We start from the raw sequence: 21,546 nt of genomic DNA, 5'->3' as shown, positions 1-21,546 counted from the left end.
GCTAAGAGAATCATTAAAGACTCCAGTCACCCGAACAACTGCCTCTTTGAACTGCTGCCGTCAGGCAAGCGATACAGGAGTCTCAAGGCGAGCACAGAAAGACTCAGAAGAAGCTTCTATCCCCAGGCCATCAGGCTGCTAAACGAACAATGAATGAACACTACACAACAACAACCACCAAACGCACATAGCACACACATCCACACGCACTCACTCACTTTAAACAAACACACTGTAGCACCCACTCCACACACTTATAGCACACACCCACTTTAAACAAACACACTGTAGCACCCACTCCCCACACTTTATATTTATGGATGAAGGATTGCACTACAACTCGTACACCTTACTGTAAATTGTACCTAAAATTGTACCTCATCCCATTTCTGCTTTGCACTAGATAGTACTGTACATTAGTACACTGCATAGTATTGTGTATTGTATATTATATGGTAACTCAGAACATTGTACATATGTCTATACCGAACACTGTGACCTCATTTTCTTCTTCTAAATTCATGCTATATTATGTTATTATGTTATTTGATACTATCTTGTCTAGCACAGTCTCTGGAGCGTAACAGTAAGAAGCATTTTGTATGAAAGTATTCTGTACTTCTGTATGACAACTATTAAAGAACTTGAACTTGGTGTGAGTGGCCTATTGCAAAAAGGTTGCAGCTATTGCAAATTCACACTCGTTCACAACTATTTAACTTTGACATCTTTGTTTTGCATTGTATGCTTCGTTTTTGTAAACATGCAAATTCCTCTTCACTCAAACTGACTCAAATTTTAAACAACCTCTGTATACAGTCTGGACGTATCTTTTCTTTTTACATTAATTGTGCAGTTTTAAGTCTACGTGCGACTTTATAAATAATAATATGCTGGGTTGGTTCATGATAAATTTGTATTTTATTTCTTTTACAAGCCTTGTATGGGAGTGGGTGGGTTGCTGCTGGATTAAAGCACAGAGGACTCAGGAGAGATGGGAATGCAAGCAATATGAGTAGATGTAATTAAGGAAGCGATAAAGCTTGTGTGTTGGAGTAGATGGGCTAGATTTATCTAACTACAGTAATTGACACGTTATGAGACAGATCCTGGGTGGTTTGTGTGGTGTGTGTAGTACACATTGAGTCATTGCCCAGTCGGAATCCTACTCGTAATCCAGAGGGCCCTCGTTAGCTCTGAAATAGATCGAAAGCATAAAGATACTGAACCAATTGGGAAAAACTCCCATTGAGGGTCCAGGGTTGCATCCGGCATTTAACCCGCTCCGATTAGCATATGTTTGAACAAAATGAATTCCCTGTCCGTCTGCCTGGAGCTTCTCTCAGGGCCCAGACTAATCTCTGGAGGGTCACATCAGAGACACAAAGGGTAGAGAGCTTTCATTCACTATGGGTTGTCCTCGAACCAATAGTCATGGGACTACTCAATTAGTCCATTTTATGGGGGGGGGGGGGGGGGGGGGTCCTGTAAAAATTTGTTTTCCATATACATTCATGAAGAAGGACCTCTTTAACTCATTGACTGCCATAAGCTTTCACCATCTTTACTAAATGGCTCCAGAGTTATTGACAATTTTAGCGATGTTTGTAGACCCATCGTGTGTTCTGTATTATAGCTATGGAGACAATAGTATGGCTCATTTGACAGGCATTGTTCATAGTCCATTACTGACTAATTAGTTAATTTCTACAACTGTAGTTTGTTACACGCTAAACATCGCCCCATTTCCAGAATAATCAAGTCTTTTTCCATAGATCGCGAGATATGACACATTATATGCAATAAGCCCAAATCGTTCTGGTTGATCGCCTGAAGCTCCAAATACTCCCAAATTAAAAAGGTATATACCATGTACATATGTGCATTCACAAAATTTTCCATTTACCATTTCAAAATCTGTTTAAAGCGGTTACGTTGAATAAATGAGACAGAACACTTGTTAAAATATAGAAATAATCAGTTAAAGTTACACATTGGCGGATGGTCGTGGTTTTAAGGCAAGACAGCACCCCCAAAATTGCCTTTTTGCGACGATAGAGATTTTGTTGCATTTTGCTTCCTAAACATGTCTTCTATGAAACTAGTGACAATAAAATGTCAATAACACACATTTTGTTGTTTATTTGACTTCATGTGCCGATAAATTTTTTTTGCTCCCGATCCGATCCCGATCATGTGATTTTGAGTATCTACCGATACCAATCTTTCCCGATCCGATCAAAAAGAAATATTTAAAAAATGTTATCCCAATTTCTCACATTACATTCACCCTGAATGTTGACGTTATCCAGGTGAAAAGTTAACTTCATTCAAGCGAGGCATTGCAATCCTTGACATAAATCATTTGATGTATAATTAAATCAAAGGAAATGCGTTTGGGTCTGAGAGTGTGGCTGGTCTGCCGTTCTGCAGCTGAATACTATTGGTTTGTTTTGGCAAAATTCTTCTGCTCTGTGTGACAATAAATAAATGAATGATGATATGCAATTTAAAACCAAAACTAAGGCCTCAGTATGAGTTTAAGACGTGAACATGGTCATGTTTGTTGAATTAAAAAAAATAGTTTTTTTGCCGATCCCGATCTTCGGAAAATCACGTGATCGGCCCCGATCCAGATCACGTGATCGGATTGGGACATCCCTTTGCCTGATTGCATCTTATAATCCATAAATGTGCACATATTTAATGGGGAAGTGCCTCATCTGCATATATAAACATAAAATTCAGGAAACTTGCAATATATTTTTTCTTAGTTTATATGTACATAACAAACTTTTTGTTGATATATAATCATTCATAGCCAGGTTTATAGTACATTTATACCAAAACTAGGCAGCAAATAGTTTTTTTATGACAGTATATAGACAGTATTTCCTGATAAGAGGACATAGCCACAAAGTCTTTCTATACAAAGTTTCATTTTGAATGTATCAACAAAATAAAACCAAGTTTTTGAATCTGGCATTATCCATTTTGGTGATGAGTCTTGGCGATACATGCAAATGTGTGCATATTGAATGGTGGAAGTGCCTCATTTGCATATATAAACATAAAATTCCGAAAACTTGTAATATATTTTTTCTTAGTTTATATGTACATAACAAACTGGGAAAGTGTCATAGTGATATCTATTCAAGTATTTTTCCCTATTAGGGAGTACTGTCCCCCCTTAAGTTGATATGTTAGTAGAGTAGTGATTTTTAGTGTGTTGAAGATCATTCCACTGCTTCACCAATCATCTGACAAAGAATCAAATGCAAGCTGGTTGTTTCTGTAAAATAAGCCAATTCTTTGTTTGCTGTGTGTGTGTACGCATGATGAGATGTTAAAATCAACATCTCTGGCTCTTGTAAACAGCAGGGATTCTGTTTTATTTGCATTAAGTGTCTAAATCGGATACTAAATTATTTGCAACTGATGTCATAGCTGAAATAGTGCTGTGATTTGCTCTAAATCCAGATTGGCTTGTACTTATTTGAAAGAAATGCCACAAATTGGTTGTTTACCAAATATTCTGTATTTTTAGCTAAAGGATAACGTGGAAGATCGGTCTGCAGTTATTTAGATAAATTCCATCGCCTCCTTGTAATGGGGTCACACTGGCAGACTTCCAAACACTAGGAAATGTCTGTCGTGATAGAAAGATTGAATGTGTGCCTTTAATTGCTGTGATAAATGGAGCGGACAGAAGAAAAAAGGATCCAATTTATCCTCACTATAGTTGAAATCCGGCGTTTCAGTGGTTTGCAGTGGTTCAAAATTAATACATCGCTGGGAGAAACAGACTTAACGATAAGCTGAGAAACATGGTTCGTGGAGCGTATGATTATTAATAAGAGGGGCCTGTGTATTCCACCAGCAGCAAAGTGTTTACTGAAGGCTAAGAAAACTTTTTGTTCAAAAATCAAAACAATCACCTTATTTAATATGCATAGGTGGGGAAGTAGAGGTTTAGTTTAGTTATATTACTGTTGCACTTTACTGTACATTTGCACTCTGGTTAGATGCCAAACTTATTTTTGTTGTACTGTACTTATGATGACAATACATTTCAATCTAATCTAATCTAAAGTTATCTTAAAGCCTGCAGGGCCTGTTCGGGGCCTTCAGAGTGCAACGATGGAAAACAACAATGATTACCGTACCGATGGAAGCGGCGTCACTTGTATGCAAGTGTGGGTGGGTTTCCGCTGGATGAGAGCACAGAGGACAGCAGCGAGTGAGAGTGTAATGAAGGAAGCTCGTCGCTTCAGGAGCAGACAGGCTAGATAGAGGCTTGAAGCTTCTAGAGCAGGGGTCAGCAACCTTTTTGACATGAAGTGCCAGTTTGAAATATAGTTGTAACTAGTGTGCCTGTGCCATATCAACAATATTCCATGCAACGTAAAAAAAGAAACTCATAATAATCTTATGATAATTTTTACATTATTACATCATTATTGTTATTGTTATTATTAACAATATTATTATGATGGTTGTATCAACCCTAAATCTGAGTTGGGGCGGGGGTGCAATGCAGACAAACAGTTTTGCTTTACTGAGCTCCGTTATCTGGGGGCTGTAGTTGGTCACTTTAAGCTGCACACCGGAGCATCTTTTAATCCAGCTGTTTGCTGTTCTCTGATATTTTCTGACATTTCGTTGATGCGTCGCTCGACACTTCAAGCTGACATGGGGATATCTTTTATCCTTGATTTGATTGTCTCTTTGTTTGGCAAGCCTTCAAACAAAACATCTGAGCTACAGAGAAAAGCCTCCTTGATATACTCGCCATCAGTGAATGGCTTTCCACATTTCACAATGCAATGAGCAATGCAATAGCTTGCTTCAGTTGCGTGGTTTTTAGCAGTCGTGAACACTTTGAGAGTGCTGGCTTGCTTTCCATACCTGGCCACGGCACATTTAATAGATTCTGCCTTAACCTTTTTGATGCTTCGTCTCAAAATGGCGTTTCACACCTGACGTTCTGCAAACTACATTTTCTAAACATAAAGTACACACAGCACTGTCCTTCTGACACACAAACCCGTAGTCGTCTGTCCACGAGGGCTGGAATGCCCGAATTTCCTTTGCTTTAACTTTCTTAGCGGGGGTTGCCATCATGAAAGACGGCACATACAGAATGCAACCGCAGCACTGTGTGATTACCTGGGAACTGCGCACGGGCGCGGGAGGCCAGCTGACTGCTGACAGCTGAGCACCATGGGAACAGCTGTATAGCTGTCATAGGGGTGTGCAAAACAGTCGACTTACAAAAAAGAACCTGTGGGAGGATTTCAACAAGATAAATGCGACAACAGTGGAAAATATTTCACTATAATATTTCAAAGCAAAGTAAAAAATAATAATGTATAATTTTTTTTTTATGCTGCCCCCTGTGCCAATGAAAATGCCCCCGCGTGCCTATGCGGGCACGCGTGCCTAGGGTTGCCTACCCCTGTTCTAGAGTAATCAACACGTTATAAAACAGATCCTGGGTCAGCACCAAAGTTTTATTATACACAATCTTTCCTTCACATCTTTAAATAGCATCACAATTTATTACAGATCCGAGTTGACATTCATTATTACAGATTGATTGAATAAATAGATTTGAAATATTTGCATCACATAAATAGAATATTATAAATATTTGCATCACATAGGTACATTAGGTATGTACGGTACATTAGGTACATTAGGTATGTACGGTACATTAGTTATGTACAGTAACACTAAACAACAGCTACGGGATACAGCCGTGACACGGTAAGGCTATACTGGCATCTGTGTGATTCATACTTATAACATATATTATATTTAAATATGCATAATTTCAGTGCATCATATACCTGTACAGACAGTGCATTCAATCAGCAGGTACACACATCCTGAGCACTATGAGGTCATTAACTGATTAAACACCATTCATTATCAGATAATGATCACATCATTATATAACATGCATGATTACACCATTCTCTGTGATGTCATGCTGGTGTGGTGGGGCCCCCCAGGGCATGGCTTAATTTATTTTATTTAATATTGCTAATACACAAATAGCCTATATTAACATGTTTATAACCGTTAGGGATGGGCACGGGAGGAGGACGTTAGCTCTCCATGCTCCACAGCTTCCCATTGTTGTCTTCCAACAACTCACGCCTTTGCAGGATTTCAGAGCGAGATTTATTGGTTTCAGTGGCATTTGGTGGTAGGTAACCAAATAAAGAAATACAAATCGAGCACCCTCAAAAACCACTCGAGTTCAATTGAAACGAGTACTCGAATAATGGATTCCTCACGCCCATCACTAGTTTATAACAGACTAAATGGTTCCGTTCCTTTTGAAGTAACAAATAGCCTATTCGCTGCCTTGCTCCTTGCTCCCATAATAGTTATACCAGGCGTTTGTTAAATAATCCATTGTATAAACATTTATTTGGTTGTAATTCTGTACCAATTGATTCAGCCTGGCTCTCTTTGAGAGGGTGTTTTATGGAACAATGAAGCAACTTTAAAAGTTAGGTCACGATTAGTCTGGATCGGCGCCATTGGCCGACTATTGCAGTCGGAATTCACCTCTCCTTCAGCTATCTGCCACCCATATTTTTTTTGCAAGGGCAGTGTCGCTGCATCCTGGGCTTACGCCTCCCAGGTTGATTGTGATTGGTTTAAAGAAACACAAACAAGCCAGAGTGTTTTGTCTCCTATAGCAGAATGATAATAGGTACAGCGCTAATGCGGTGTGGAGAGAGGTCTGGCTACTTGAGACTAGGTCAAGATGGCACAGCCACGAGGAGAGCAAGGGAGAGATACATCATACGCTCATCAGCGGTGACATCTGCTGGAGTGGAGATTCTGTGAAACTGCATTTGTTTGTAACTGAAGTTACAGACTCTTGAGATGTCTTTTCTCTCCTAACATGTTGCATCATGGGGAGGTATGAGGGTTAAAGTTCAGCCGTGTCCAGGTCTACAAACCAGATGAAGCTAAAATAACGAGCAAGGGACACTTCACCAAAAAGCAATGTGGATTTATTTATCATATAATCTCACACACATCCAAAGGCTCTAAGCAGCTTTGCACACATTCATTTAGTTTGACAGTTATTGAGAGTAAATGAGTTTGAATATGGCCACCAGTGACGTCATCGGGGACATTGAATCCTTACTTAATTACAGCTCCATGAAATTATGTAGATGAAGAAATCGCAATACCTTGTCTTAGGGACTGCAACCATATCATTTCATTGAGCTGTAATTAACACAATAATTGAATGTCCTAGATGACATCACCGGTGGCCATATTCAAACTCGTTTACTCTCAATAACTGTCAAACTAAATAAATGTGTGAAAAACTGTTCAGAGTTTTTGGATGTGTGTGAGATTATGCGCAAAATAAATCTGCATTGTTTTTTTGGTGAAGTGCCCCTTTAAAAGGAATTGATCATTCAAAAGCAATACAGAGGGGGAAACGTACAGACATCCAAAAACATGATGAAACCTCCGGCGGATCTTGTGGATCTGGAGTGGATCTAGTATGAGGAATTAATACAGCCTTGTCCATTTGTCCATAGAACATTCATATGCAAATCAAGGCAGCGGTGCAAGCACACTTTGAAAGTGCAGACTAACTGATGGTGATTTTTCCTTAAATCCAGCTTTCAACAGACAACACAGTGCCCGGTAAAACTAAGAGGTAGGCATCATTGGGTTGTGGGTAAACTGTTGATCTAATCCGTGAATTATATAATCAGATTAGCTTTAATCAAACCCCGAATAGGTTACCACTAAAATATGGTAGAGTAATCTACGGTTATAAATGATTACAGTGAAAATATGTCATGTCTTTAATGCATCCATAGCTTATTGGCGAAATAAGAACAAACTGATGGGAAGGTTTTGGCTCAGCCTCGCTAAAAGACCTCTCCGTTTGAAAAAGGAGAATAACTGAAAGACAACAACATGGCCTATATATCACACCCAAGACAAAAGGTTGCAAATAGTCTAATTAGTAGTCCTTTAACCTGCATTGATTGCCAAATGGGTGGTGTTGGTGTTGACCACAGCAGGAGAATCCAGATGTGTCGGTTTTCACTTACAGAGAAGAGTCCTATTGTAAATCGAACTTTAACACATTTCCAGTGATTATACTTCCTGGCAATTGCACACATCTGGCATCTCGGAAGGCTCTGACAAACCATAACGGGTATTTGCAAAATGCTAATACTATTTGGCCCAAGTCTGATCAATACTGATAGAATGTTATTTTTTTAGTAGTTTGATGATGAGCATTAAGACAAAATAACAAAACGGCCTATTGTCCTATTTTAGATTTGTTGTGATCATGTTAAAGATATTTACCTTAAAAGAGAATGGTGGCAGAGCCCTTTAGCTGCGGCCACCCTGCATGTTTCTCACTGAAGGGCAATAACACATTTCTGACCAACAGGTAAGACACATTTTTCGGTTGCTGTGAACAGTTAATAACTTAAACCCAATCAGCATGCAAATTCAAAAACACAACAAGCCAAGTAGCGTAATCTAAAAATAAATAAGCTAATTAGTTACTGGTCAACCTTTTGCAATCAGTAAACTGGTTGCCTTTTATGAGGTAGGCTAATAATCTGTTAAAAAAAAAAAAAAAAAAAAAAAAAAAAAAAAGTTCAGATTACATTTTTGGAGTAATCCATCCACCCTTGAAGGTAGGTTACAGCATGCTGACCCCAAATCACTACACTGAAAACACATCTCTCAACCGTCACTGGACTACTTTCCCGTTCCCGGGCTCTGGGTCAAGATGTGCCTCCAGGGCAGTGAAGGAGCTAGCCTTGCCCAGCTGATAGTGCTCCGGAGAGGCATTGTCTCCCTGCCTCTCGTCTTCCTTCCTCCCGTTCATCTTACCGAACTCCGCCGTGATCTCAGCCAGAGTCCTGCCCTTGGTCTCGGGTAACGTGAGGCCCAGAAACAGCGCAGAGGCCACGCACACACAGCCGAACGGCACAAAGCAGAAGTCCCCCAGGCCCTTGACCAAGAACGGGAACACCATGCCCACCAGGAAGAGGTTGAGCCACATGAACGACCCTGCGACCATGTACGCCGCGGGTCGGGCCGCCTGGTCGAATATCTCCGCCGGTAAGATCCCTGTCACCCCAGCGGGGCCCATGCCGAAGCTGAGGATGTAGGCGAACACGCACGCCATGCTGAGGTACGCCATCCCCGCCACACCCAGCCCCTGGAGAATGAGAGCCGCCGTGAAGACCGCCGCCCAGCACGCCATGAGGGCGTACCCCCCTGTCAGCAGCCGCCTGCGGCCCACACGCTCGATCAGGAGGTTGCACGCCACAGAGGCACCAAACTCACACGCCCCCGTGCCAATGCAGACGTACTGGACCTTCTCCGGGGGGATCCCCGCCGCGAGGAAGATGTAGGAGGCGTAGAAATAGATGGCGTCGTTGCCACAGAGCATCATGGCACTGCTGGCGGCTATGACGGTTCTGAGCTGGGAGCGTAGGTCAGGGTCCCTGAACAGGTCCCAGGGCGTCTTGGCGATGGCCGTGGATCCGGATTTAGACGCTTCGACAGCGGCCCACCGCTCCTGAAGCATCTCCTCCATCTCCCAGACGGGAGCCGACCCACCACGGAGCCTCCCCAGAGCCTGGGCGCAGGCCTCCCTGTCTCCACGGTCAATGAGGAGGTATCTCGGGCTTTCAGGGAACCAGGGCAAGGTGAGGAGCTGGATGATCCCCGGGAGAGCATTGCTGGCCAGCAGGTAGGGCCAGAGAGGCTCCGAGCCCAGCAGTTCAGTGATGCCCACCACCTGGCCTAAAAAGATCCCGAACGCTGTGAAGACGGCAGAGGAAAGCGCCACGGCACCTCGGAGGTGCTTGGGGGCGCTTTCTCCGAAGTACATCGGCTGGACATTCATGCTGACCCCGGAGTTGATCCCTACGAGAAGACGGGCGACGACGATCAACTCGAACGACCCCGCCGGCCTGCTGGTCAGCATGAGCGCGGTGCCGAGCAACAGGAAGGAGTTGTTGAGAAGCAGCGAGTTCTTCCTCCCGTAGCGGACCGCCATGGGGCCTGCCAGCAGCGCCCCGGCCAAGCCGCCAAGCGAGAAAGCAGATACGATTACAGTCCAAATTAGAGTCACCCGGGGGGGGTCCAGTCCTGTGCCCCAGCGCTCCATGTACGTGTCATTGATGAACGACTGGATGTGGCTGGTGGGAGAGTTGATGATTGAAATGTTGTAGCCATACTGGAAGGTGCCACCAATTGCAGCCGAGCACACGGTTAAAGCGAGAGTTTTTGAATTACCTGTGTCGTCATCTGCTGTGTCTTCAATCTCAGTGACGTTATCACCTTTCATTAGCAGATAAATAAAGCTGGGGGTATCAGTTGTGGACAGGATTGGCTATATATTGGCTTTAGCCTAAGGTTACTCCATCAGAATACGGTTAGTCCTGAGAAATGGCACTATTTACAAGCACTGCAACCTGCCCTTTTTCTTTTACATAAAAAAAACAATATTTATAGATAGATATTGCAATAAAATAGGTATGTTTACCCTGGGGCATCTCACCGTTAGGTAGATGCTATTCAGTGCACGGTGAGGGTCTTTATGGTCTGAGGTGGGAAGTCGGAAGTGGGAAATGTAACATCATCTCCGACTACCTTGCGTCGAGCTACAAAGTTGGAAAAAGATGGATTCTGAAATTCGCTCAAATTACACTGAGGCTTTAAGTGTGGGTTGAGAAATACTACTCGAGTTTGCGACTAGGAACTCCGAGTTGACGTGCCGTTTTATTTGATTGTCCCTAGTCAGTAGGAAATCAGCATTTCCCACCTCCGAGTTATATTCGAACGGAGCATGTTATTCAACACAGTGACGTCATATTTCAGCGACTACTTGCGCACTGCAGACCCGACAAGAGAAGAGATAATGTAAGCATTTAACGTTAACGTTATTTTGTTTTTAAAGCAACTTACATGCATCCTTATTTTATTTACGATTAGGTTACGTTGTCTACATATTCATGTGTGCATTGACAGTGCCAATTATTTTGAAAAGTCGCATGGGAATAGTTACGACGCTTATGCTTTCATTGAAAAAGCACGACGCGCTAATGGTAGCTAGCTAACGTTAGCAACATAACGTTACATCTGATTAAAATAGGTTACCGTAGCTACTAGGTAGACGGGTAACTAGCTGGTCGTAGCTTCTCCACGATTATACAAATACGTTTGAGTCTGTGTAATTACATAAATAACGCTAGTGACTTATTATAACCCTTTATTGTCGATGCATTGCCACACTTCCCCCAGCCTCCCCCACTAGCTTACAGTTCCCTGCCTAGACGCTAGATGGTATTTCTAAGTTCACACTCGAACGAACCACCCGATAAACGTACTGTTTGATTGATTGATTGATTGAAAAGTTTATTAACAGATTGCAGAATGGGTACAGTACAGCTCAATACATACAATTGTTAAGGGGATGCAGACCAGAGAAAGACTTTCGTCTTGTTTACATCAGGGTCCCCCATTTTCAATTCATCATAACATATATGACATACATGACATACAGATAGACAGTACTGCTACATCTATACATTTGACATATCAGATTTGCAAATACAGTACTGTTTGTGATACAAAAAGTGTCCAGAAAAAGGGTGTATATACATTTGACGTAGAAACTGTACATTGGAGGAGGTTGGGTGGGTGGGGGCTGTACATTGGATGGGGGGGGGTTGGGGTAGGGGCACTGTACATTGGAATACTGACAAAGCCATACTTGGTAATTTACTGTACAACTGGGTTAAGACATTTGTAGGGGCCAGTTTCGAATTGCAGTCTCCCGTAGGTGTTCTTTGAGAGTGTTTTTGAAAGTGGGTAGTGATTCATATTCCTTTACAGCTTTGGGTAGGGCGTTCCACATTGATGTGGCATAATTGCGAAACGTGTTTAGTCCCTTGTTTGAGCCGAATCTGGGTTTAACATGATTTGTGGAGCTCCCTCTGGTGTTGTGATCGTGGTATTATTTGTGGAGCTCCCTCTGGTGTTGTGATCGTGGTATTCACTGACCTTTGGGAAGTATTTTGACATGTACATGGGTACCTTGGTCGCGTAGTGTATCTTGTAGACCAGGCCCATTGCAAGTTGCTGTACTCTGTCGTCTACTCTAAGCCATCCTAGGTTGTCAAAGTGGGCCGGGGTGAGGTGGGTTCTAGGAGTCAGGTCAAGCAGTAGTCTGACTAGCTTGTTTTGAGATGTTTGTAATTTGTTTTTTAGTGTCTTTGAGGTGCTTTGGTACCATGAGGTGCACGCATAGTCGTAGTACCCTTGAATGAGTGCTCCTGCCAGAGTCCTCAGGGTATTCTTGTTTACCAGAGAGGAGATCCGGTACAAGAATCGAGTTTGTTGGTTGACTTTTTTTATTACATTGGATGCCATTTTGTCACAGGAAAGATTAGCCTCTAGGATGGAACCTAGGTATGTAATTTCATCTTTCCTTGTGACAATATTGTCACCCACTGTAACCGAGAAGCCGTCGGTCTTGCTGAGTTTGTTATTTGAACCGAAGAGTATGGACTCTGTTTTGCCCATGTGTAATGATAGTTTGTTGATCGTTAGTGACTTTTAATAGGTATTTTAAAAGAACACACGTTTGTCACACAACATTGTGGGTTCTCTTCAGCTGTTATGTTTTGATAAATTGCATATGGTTTGATTGAATTGATTGATTGAACATTTTATTAACAGATTGCAGAATGGGTACAATACAGTACAGCTCAATACACACAATTGTTAAGGGGATGCAGAGCAGAGAAAGACTTTCGTCTTGTTTACATCAGGGTCCCCCATTTTCAATTAATCATAACATAATAGCATCATTGTCATCGTTATGATGTCATCATCATGACATCATAACATAGATCCTCAAGAACTTCTACTCATGCACAATAGACGGCATCCTGACTGGCAATATCACCTCCTGGTTTGGTAATAGCACTGCACAAGACCGTAGCAGACTACAGAGAGTGGCCCGTTCAGCCGAACGCACAATTGGAGGTGGGCTTCCCACTCTCCAGGACATTTACAACAAGCGGTGCATGGGCAAGGATAAGAGAATAATCAAAGACTCCAGCCACCCAAACAACTGCCTCTTTGAACTGCTGCGGTCAGGCAAGCAATACCGGAGTGTCATGGCAAGCACAGAGAGACTCAGAAGCAGCTTCTATCCCCAGGCCATCAGGATGAACAATGAACAATAACAAACCATCACAGGGCTGTACGCTAAGCTTTTTCACTAGGGGCATACTTGCCCCTAAATGAGAAATTTAGGGGCAAAAAATATTTTTTAGGGGCAAATTTTTTAATAACAATTTTACCATTATTAAAAAAAATATGTTCCTCCTGCCTCATTACTGTGGTCCTTTTATTTAACATTTAAGTGCGTTTGTTTTCAGGTTTGTATCTTTTATAATGAACCAACTGAGAGTGTGTAAATCACTAATAGAACAAAAACAACAAACTGTTCAAGTTCAAGTTCTTTAATAGTTGTCATTAGGGATGCCCCCCGGACCCCGGTTTTAAACGGGAACCCAACCGGTACTATATTAGAAAATACCGGAGTATTTATAAGCTCTGACGTCCTCGGTACTGCTATCGATACTCTAGAGAAATTATTATTATTATTATTATTATTATTATTATTTAAAAGTTGCGAACGATCCTCTCTCTGTCTCTGCACGAGAAGCGAGCCGCAGCCAGCGAGTCAATTATTACACACACTCCTCGCGAGTCGCTCGCTAGTGCTACACATAGACATACGGGTACTACATACGGGTACTCCTTAATGAAAGTGCTCCCCGACGCCCCGTGCTATAGCGCTCTGCACACAGACAGCAGCTCTGCATGCACTGAGTCGTGATCATGGCGGATAGAGCGAAGCGTTCTAAAGTATGGATATACTTTACAAGGGTCAATGCCGACAATGCACGTTGCCACAAGTGCAACAAAACATTTGCCAGTAAGGGTGGCAATACGAGCAAATCAATTTATCAAAACATCTGTTGGCAAAACATGATATTAGTGTGCAGAAATGCGCGTATTCGACTGCCTTGCGCGCAGTGTTCCATCTGCATACTGCAGCCGTAACCCAAGATACGGAGTTGCCTAGGCTAATAACGAATTATTACAAATAGGCTAATAAACAAAACAATTGTTTAGCTACAAATACTACAATCTAAACTTTTTATAGATCGTCAAGCTGAGGCGTCAGCCACTATGTCCCAGCCCAGTGAGCCCAGGGCCACCACACATCCTCCCTCTACCTCCCTCCACCACCCAAAGTCCTTTCTCCCTAGCAGCTAGAGGAAGGATGACAGAGGATAGGGTGAACGAGTGTCACAGTTCTGTTAGCCTTTTGCATTTGTTGTTTATTATAAAAAGTCTATAATTCAGAGTCAGACACATTTAAAACATTGTTGCTGCTGTTGCTGAAGAAATTATATTAATTTATTATATTTATTTATAAAGTTATATAAAAGAACATTGCTGCTGCTGTTGCTGAAGAAATTATATTGATTTATAATACTTATTTATAAAGTTGTATTTATAAATAATAAAGCAATGTTGATTCTGTTCTTAATTAATTGTCTTTTTTTCTTGCAAAAAAATAACCAAAAAGAACCGATAAGAGTATCGATAAGAGTAGTAGTATCGATAAAATCCTAACGATACCCATCCCTAGTTGTCATACAGAAGTACAGAATACTTTCATACAAAATGCTTCTTACTGTTACGCTCCAGAGACTGTGCTAGACAAGATAGTATCAAATAACATAATAACATAATATAGCATGAATTTAGAAGAAGAAAATGAGGTCACAGTGTTCGGTATAGACATATGTACAATGTTCTGAGTTACCATATAATATACAATACACAATACTATGCAGTGTACTAATGTACAGTACTATCTAGTGCAAAGCAGAAATGGGATGAGGTACAATTTTAGGTACAATTTACAGTAAGGTGTACGAGTTGTAGTGCAATCCTTCATCCATAAATATAAAGTGTGGGGAGTGGGTGCTACAGTGTGTTTGTTTAAAGTGGGTGTGTGCTATAAGTGTGTGGAGTGGGTGCTACAGTGTGTTTGTTTAAAGTGAGTGTGTGCGTGTGGATGTGTGTGCTATGTGCGTTTGGTGGTTGTTGTTGTGTAGTGTTCATTCATTGTTCGTTTAGCAGCCTGATGGCCTGGGGATAGAAGCTTCTTCTGAGTCTTTCTGTGCTCGCCTTGAGACTCCTGTATCGCTTGCCTGACCGCAGCAGTTCAAAGAGGCAGTTGTTCGGGTGACTGGAGTCTTTAATGATTCTCTTAGCCTTGCCCTTGCAACGATTGTAGTAAATGTTCTGGAGGGTGGGGAGCCCCCCTCCAATTGTGCGTTCGGCTGAACGTGTCACTCTTTGTAGTCTGCTTTGGTCTTGTGCAGTGCTATTCCCAAACCAGGAGGTGATGTTGCCGGTCAAGATGCTCTCTATTGTACATGAGTAGAAGTTCTTAAGGATCTTCTGGCTGACTTGGAACTTCCTTAGGCGCCTGAGGAAGTAGAGGCGTTGTCGTGCCTTCTTCACAACACTGTTAATGTGTGTGGTCCATGTCAAGTCCTCGGATATGTAGGCTCCGAGGTACTTAAAGCTGTTGACTCTCTCAACCGGTGCCCCGTCGATGCTGAGGGGGCTGTAGTCCTTGACCCCCGACCTCCTGAAGTCCACAATCATCTCCTTTGTTTTGCTGACGTTCAGGGAGAGGCTGTTTTCCTGGCACCATCCCGCCAGGACCTTGACCTCTTCCAGGTAGGCCCTCTCGTCGTTGGCAGAGATCAGGCCCACCACCACTGTGTCGTCAGCAAATTTGACGATTGTATTGCTACTCCGCTGAGCCACACAGTCGTGTGTGTACAGGGAGTAGAGGAGGGGACTCAGAACACAGCCCTGGGGGGCCCCTATGTTGAGGGTGATGGATGAGGAGGTGCAGTTGCCTGCTCTCACCACCTGGGGTCTGCCAGTCAGGAAGTCCAAGACCCACTGGCAGAGGTCATAGCCCAAGCCCAGGTCCCTGAGCTTGGCTATGAGTATGGAGGGGACTATGGTATTGAATGCCGAGCTGTAGTCGATGAATAGCATTCTCACATAGTTCCCCTGCCTCTTGTCCAGGTGTGATGCTGCTGTGTGCAGCACATGGGATATGGCGTCCTCCGTGGACCTGTTGGGGCGGTATGCAAATTGCAGGGGGTCCATGTTGATGGGGAGGGAGGAGCAGATGTAGCCCTTTACTAGCTTCTCGAAGCACTTCATGGCTATGGAGGTGAGAGCTACAGGGCGGTAGTCGTTGAGGCAAGCAGGCTTGGATTTTTTGGGTACAGGGATAATAGTGGACTTCTTCAGGCAGGTGGGGATGACAGCCTGTTCTAAGGACAGGTTAAATATGTCAGTGAATACTGGGGCCAGTTGGTCGGCACAGACTTTTAGGACGCGGCCGGGGATGCCGTCTGGACCTGCTGCCTTCCTGATATTCACTTTTTTAAAGGTCCGCCTCACCTCATGCTCTGTTACCCTGAACACTGCGCCTCCATCAGCAGCCGACCCCCCCCCCCCCCCATTGCCGAGGCTTGTGAGCTGGTGTTGTTATTACCAGCATCAAACCTCGCATAGAAGGTATTGAGGTCATTTGCTAAGGAGATGTCACTGTTCAGTTTGAGTTCAATTTTATCCCTGTAGCGTCGTTTGGCCTCTGACACTGTCCTCCTTACGTTGTATCGCGCCACCTTGTGGTCATTCATGTTGCCTGCCTCTAGGCCGTTGTTGTATGCTTTGGTGCGCTCTCTCAGAGCTTCACGGACGGATTTGTCTACCCAGGGTTTTTGATTTGGGTAAACTTTCATTTTGGTAGTGGGGATTGTTTCTTTCACCCTAGTACAAACATAGTCCAGCACTGTCTCCGTGTAGGCATTAATGTTATCTGTGTCGCGGAACACAATCCAGTCTGTGTGGTGAAACACTGACCGGATCGTCTCTGACGTCACATCCCATTTCTGCACCTCTCGCGAGACTACGGGAGTACTTTTAATTCTCTGTCTGTACTTTGGTGAAAGAAAAATGGATGCGTGATCTGACTTACCAAAGCCACTATCAGAATGAGCCTTGTAGCCACCTTTAAATTGCGTGTAACAGTGATCTAGGATGTTACCGCCTCTGGTGTTGCAAGTCACATGCTGATAGAAGTCAGGCAATACCTTTCTCAGATTGGCGCTATTGAAATCTCCCAGAACTAAAATGGCGGCGTTAACATTCGCCACTTGGATTCTATTTACCTCGTCGTGTAGTCTGGAGAGCGCAACCTTGTTGCTGGCTTGCGGTGGAATATACACTCCGACCAGGACGATCGCCGTTAACTCCCTCGGGAGGAAGAAAGGACGACACTTGATGGTTATATATTCCAGTTCTGGGGAGCAGTGGTTGGATAATTCCTTCACGTTAGTTGGGTCGCTCCAATTTTTGTTAAACATGAAGGCAATACCTCCTCCACGTTGTTTACCGGACTCTGATGATGGCCGATCCTTGCGATGGATAAAGAAGTGATCAGCCGGTTGAATTGCGTGGTCTGGGACGTCCGGCGTCAACCACGTCTCGGTGAAGCAGAGGACGTTGCAGTCCCTAACGTCTCTTTGATATTGAATCCTTGCTCGGATGTCATCCAGTTTATTGTCAATTGATTGTACATTGGCTAGCAATATACTGGGCAGTGGTGTACGGTGGCGTCTGTGTGTGTGTGTGCGCGCGCTTGTGTAGTGCTCCTTGAATGATATCATCACAACACACACGCACCATTAATCAGGAGGAGAAGAAACTGCATACATTTGTTTCACAATGAAAAGTGCTTTAGAAATCAAATGAATTATTATTATTGTAAATAACCTCATGAAAGGTTTATTATTTGTATGGGTAATTACCTGCTTCATATTTGTGATGTTACTGGTTTCAGTGTGTGCCTAAAGTGATCAATGTGTTGGGCCGTTTATAGAGATCTATGCCAATTAATGTTTATGTATATCCGGGACTTTTTTTGTATAAGAATTGAGAGGTATTTGTATATATGACCTTTATTTTGAAAACTGTTGCAACACAACCTTATTTACATTTGCGCTTTTGACAGTGAAATGTTCAGTCCAACTTAGCTCGAAGGAAAGACTAATAAAAAAGGTTTAATTGACCCGTATGAGGCTCTTACGGTAGGACTTTGATTGTTTATAGAAGTGGAATGTAATACTATGCAAAACGAGAAATAAACAGTGATTTTACCAGCAGTCATTTCATTTCATATACGGGGAACCGACAATTATTAGTATTATATTATTTGCATATCGTCTCATTATTAGATAGATAGGTTGATATTGATACTTTATTGATCCGCGGTGTCAATTTAAGTAGACAGTATTTCACGTCCTAATAGTGGGGTACTCACGTAATGCATGGCTGATCCTGAACGTTAGAAGTTTCCGTGTCCCCGTCAATCAATCATCACATCATCACATCAATCATCATCATCTTATCATCTCTCCACATCGGACGTGGTTGTCATAAAATTGACTGATATCCATTATCCACTCCGTTGTTCTTGCGGAGCAAGAGCCATATTATTATTTAAAGGAAGCGGCCACATTCAGGTTCGTTTCGCTAGGAATTATGGGATTTGGTGTTGGATGTATAGACTACGCAGATAGGGACATGGTCTTTAATCGCACGATAGACTACAAGTTCCAAGTATATAGCGTGACCCAGATTCACTCCGCGCAAATCTTTTTTTTCACTCAGGCTATCGGTGATCGCAGTAAGTTCATTCATTGCCGACAGATTCTTTCATAGCACCACGACATTTTCGCACTGACAGCTCGCGTGAGTGGCGTCATCACACGCCTTGGATAATTTAGGAGTGAAATGCGAATGCAAGGCTTGAAAGCACTACTCGCAAGCCCGCCCCCAGATAATATTTACCAATCGCAACGGCCAATTAAAGGGGCAATTCGCGATCATATCATCGCAGTGTACAGGCCTGCATCAACACACCCACAGCACACACACACTCACTTTAAATTTACATTGGAGGGGGTTGGGTTTGGACATTTACAGGGGCCAGTTTTGGATTGCAGTCTCCGGTAGATGCTCTAAGGGCCCTTTCTCACGCACGTTTGGAGATCGAATCACTGCTCCCGAGAACGGGGGGGGAGTGTTCTCACTCACCCCTTTTGCGATGCGAAATGGCGCTGATTCGTTTCACCCCCCGCTGAACGGGATCAGTTGGATTAGGTGGTCTCGGAATCGCGCCGTGCGGGACACACACAACGTCGTTACTGTCATGCTTGCTTGAATTTTGGGCAGATAACACCACACACAGCAACAACTGGAGAATACCCACAAAAACTATATTTATGGGCAATTTGAGAGTTCAGACCTCAACCAAAAACAAGTGGATGAAAACATGAAGTTATTGTTATAAGGACCCCAGTCCAAGCTACAACAGTCTGCATTCCCTTAACAATTGTTTGTATTGAGCCGTATTGTATTGTACCCATATGCAATATGTTAAATAAAGTTTACATCCATTCATTCTGCTAGCATTACCGATTCGGCGATTGCATGAGCAGCTGGCTAACGTTAGCTATCAGACCGTGTTAGCTCAGAGCTCCTCTTTCAATCTTAACAAGCATTAAACAAATGGCCCAGTCATCTATTCACCTTTGTTTAATACACACGGACTCAGGGGAGGAAATTAGGCCACTTTACTCGCCAAATGCGAGTATTTTTTACGTTTGGCGAGTGATTCATGAAGACCACTCGCCAGTCTGGCGAGTTGACAGTGCCACGAGAGCACTGCACAAGACCCGCGGACATATATAATGTTTAATAAAAGTTCCCGCAGTACTGGCCAACCCGCGGACATATATAATGTTTAATAAAAGTTCCCGCAGTACTGGCCAACCCGCGGACATATATAATGTTTAATAAAAGTTCCCGCAGTACTGGCCAACCCGCGGACATATATAATGTTTAATAAAAGTTCCCGCAGTACTGGCCAACCCGCGGACATATATAATGTTTAATAAAAGTTCCTGCAGTACTGGCCAACCCGCGGAAATATAGAATGTTGAATAAAAGTCCCGTGGTACTGGCCATCAGTCAAGGAAGCACTCGCAAACAGATAACGTTAAACACAGAAGATGGAAAACAGACAGACTGAGCAACGGGGAACGGCATCCAACCCTAGTACAACTCTCGAGTCCAAGGCAAGGACACATTTAAATTACAGAGGTGTATGTTAGTCTATTGCGCACCGGACTACGACGTAAGGTTAGACATTTTATTTCATGCTCAAAAGCCCCTGGCTTGCACATCGCAGTCACGAAAGGGGCTAGCTCAACCAGTGCACAACAGCAGACCAACCCAACTGACGTTACCACAACACTCGACGGTACTTCACAGCACTGTCGTAAGGCCACCGTGCCGTCTTAAAGGCACAGTGAACACTCGGATGCATACACAACATTGACGTGGCTTGACAACCGAGGTTCAAAGTTAACTTGATTGACTGATTGAAAACTTTATTAACAGATTGCAGAATGGGTACAATACAGTACGGCTCAATACACACAATTGTTAAGGGGATGCAGACCAGAGAAAGACTTTCGTCTTGTTTACATCAGGGTCCCCCATTTTCAATTCATCATAACATATGACATACACGACATACAGATAGACAGTACTGCTACATCTATACATTTCACATCCATCTATCTATACACTTCACAACATACTTCGGTTTTTTTCTTTCACTGCCCAACCCAGTCCAACCCAGCATCTTTCACTGCCCAGTTCAGCCCAACCCAGTCCAGAATAGATCCCTCTTTCATGTTAATATGTGTTATGCTAATATTGTGAAGAGTAGAGACTGTTATTAATGTTTTATGCTAATAAATATTTTAAAGAGTAGAGACACGGTGTGATTATTACTATGATTGAAAATCAATTTAGACGAAGACATACAAAGAAGTAATTATCACAATTAGCAATTTTTTTTGGCTGGTAAAAAATCAGATACTCGCCAGTTGGCTGGTAAGCCAAAAAGTTAGTTTCCTCCCCTGCACACGGTGTTGTCTCTAATGTTATCTAGCTACTGATGGCTCCCGATATCATCAGTTTGGTGCTGGCTAACTAGCGTGAGCTAACGTTAGCTTCTAGCCACAATGCTATACTGTTATAATGGCATCTTCCATTCACGTTAGCATGCAGCTAACAATGTAGCTAACAAAAGTCACCGATCTTTTTTGAGACTAAACTATCCGCTCTTGGTGGTCACTTGTGTTGATGTTAGTTTTGTTTCATCAACAAATGACAGGCAGAACACACAGTGAATGTATCCGTTTTGTTTATTGCACGTTCTTTGCTGAAAAGAAAGTGCTACAGGCTATACTAGAC

The 21,546-nt window shown here is 42.9% G+C and overlaps 2 protein-coding genes across 2 annotated transcripts in view; one reads left to right on the top strand and one right to left on the bottom strand.

Moving 5' to 3' along the window:
* Positions 1 to 8,764: 8,764 nt before the first annotated feature.
* LOC311235514 (solute carrier family 2, facilitated glucose transporter member 11-like) lies at positions 8,765 to 10,375 on the bottom strand (the record flags this gene model as incomplete). The annotated part of the gene is made up of 1 exon (XM_084322982.1): positions 8,765 to 10,375. The coding sequence occupies one exon, from the start codon at positions 10,373 to 10,375 to the stop codon at positions 8,765 to 8,767; it is 1,611 nt and encodes a 536-aa protein (XP_084179108.1).
* A 532-nt stretch (positions 10,376 to 10,907) lies between these two features.
* Positions 10,908 to 21,546, top strand: part of LOC311235988 (RNA-binding protein with serine-rich domain 1-like) — a 29,428-nt gene continuing 18,789 nt past the window's right edge. The window contains exon 1 of the mRNA XM_084323544.1: positions 10,908 to 10,950. Coding sequence (XP_084179670.1) covers positions 10,949 to 10,950 — 2 coding nt within the window. The 5' untranslated portion in view covers positions 10,908 to 10,948. The remainder of the gene's footprint in view (positions 10,951 to 21,546) is intronic.

This window comes from Notolepis coatsorum (genome assembly GCF_963971535.1).
Source record: "Notolepis coatsorum genome assembly, chromosome: 10".
NCBI lineage: Eukaryota > Metazoa > Chordata > Actinopteri > Aulopiformes > Paralepididae > Notolepis > Notolepis coatsorum.
Note: the sequence above shows the minus strand (reverse complement) of the source record. Positions and strands in the feature narration are given on the sequence as shown.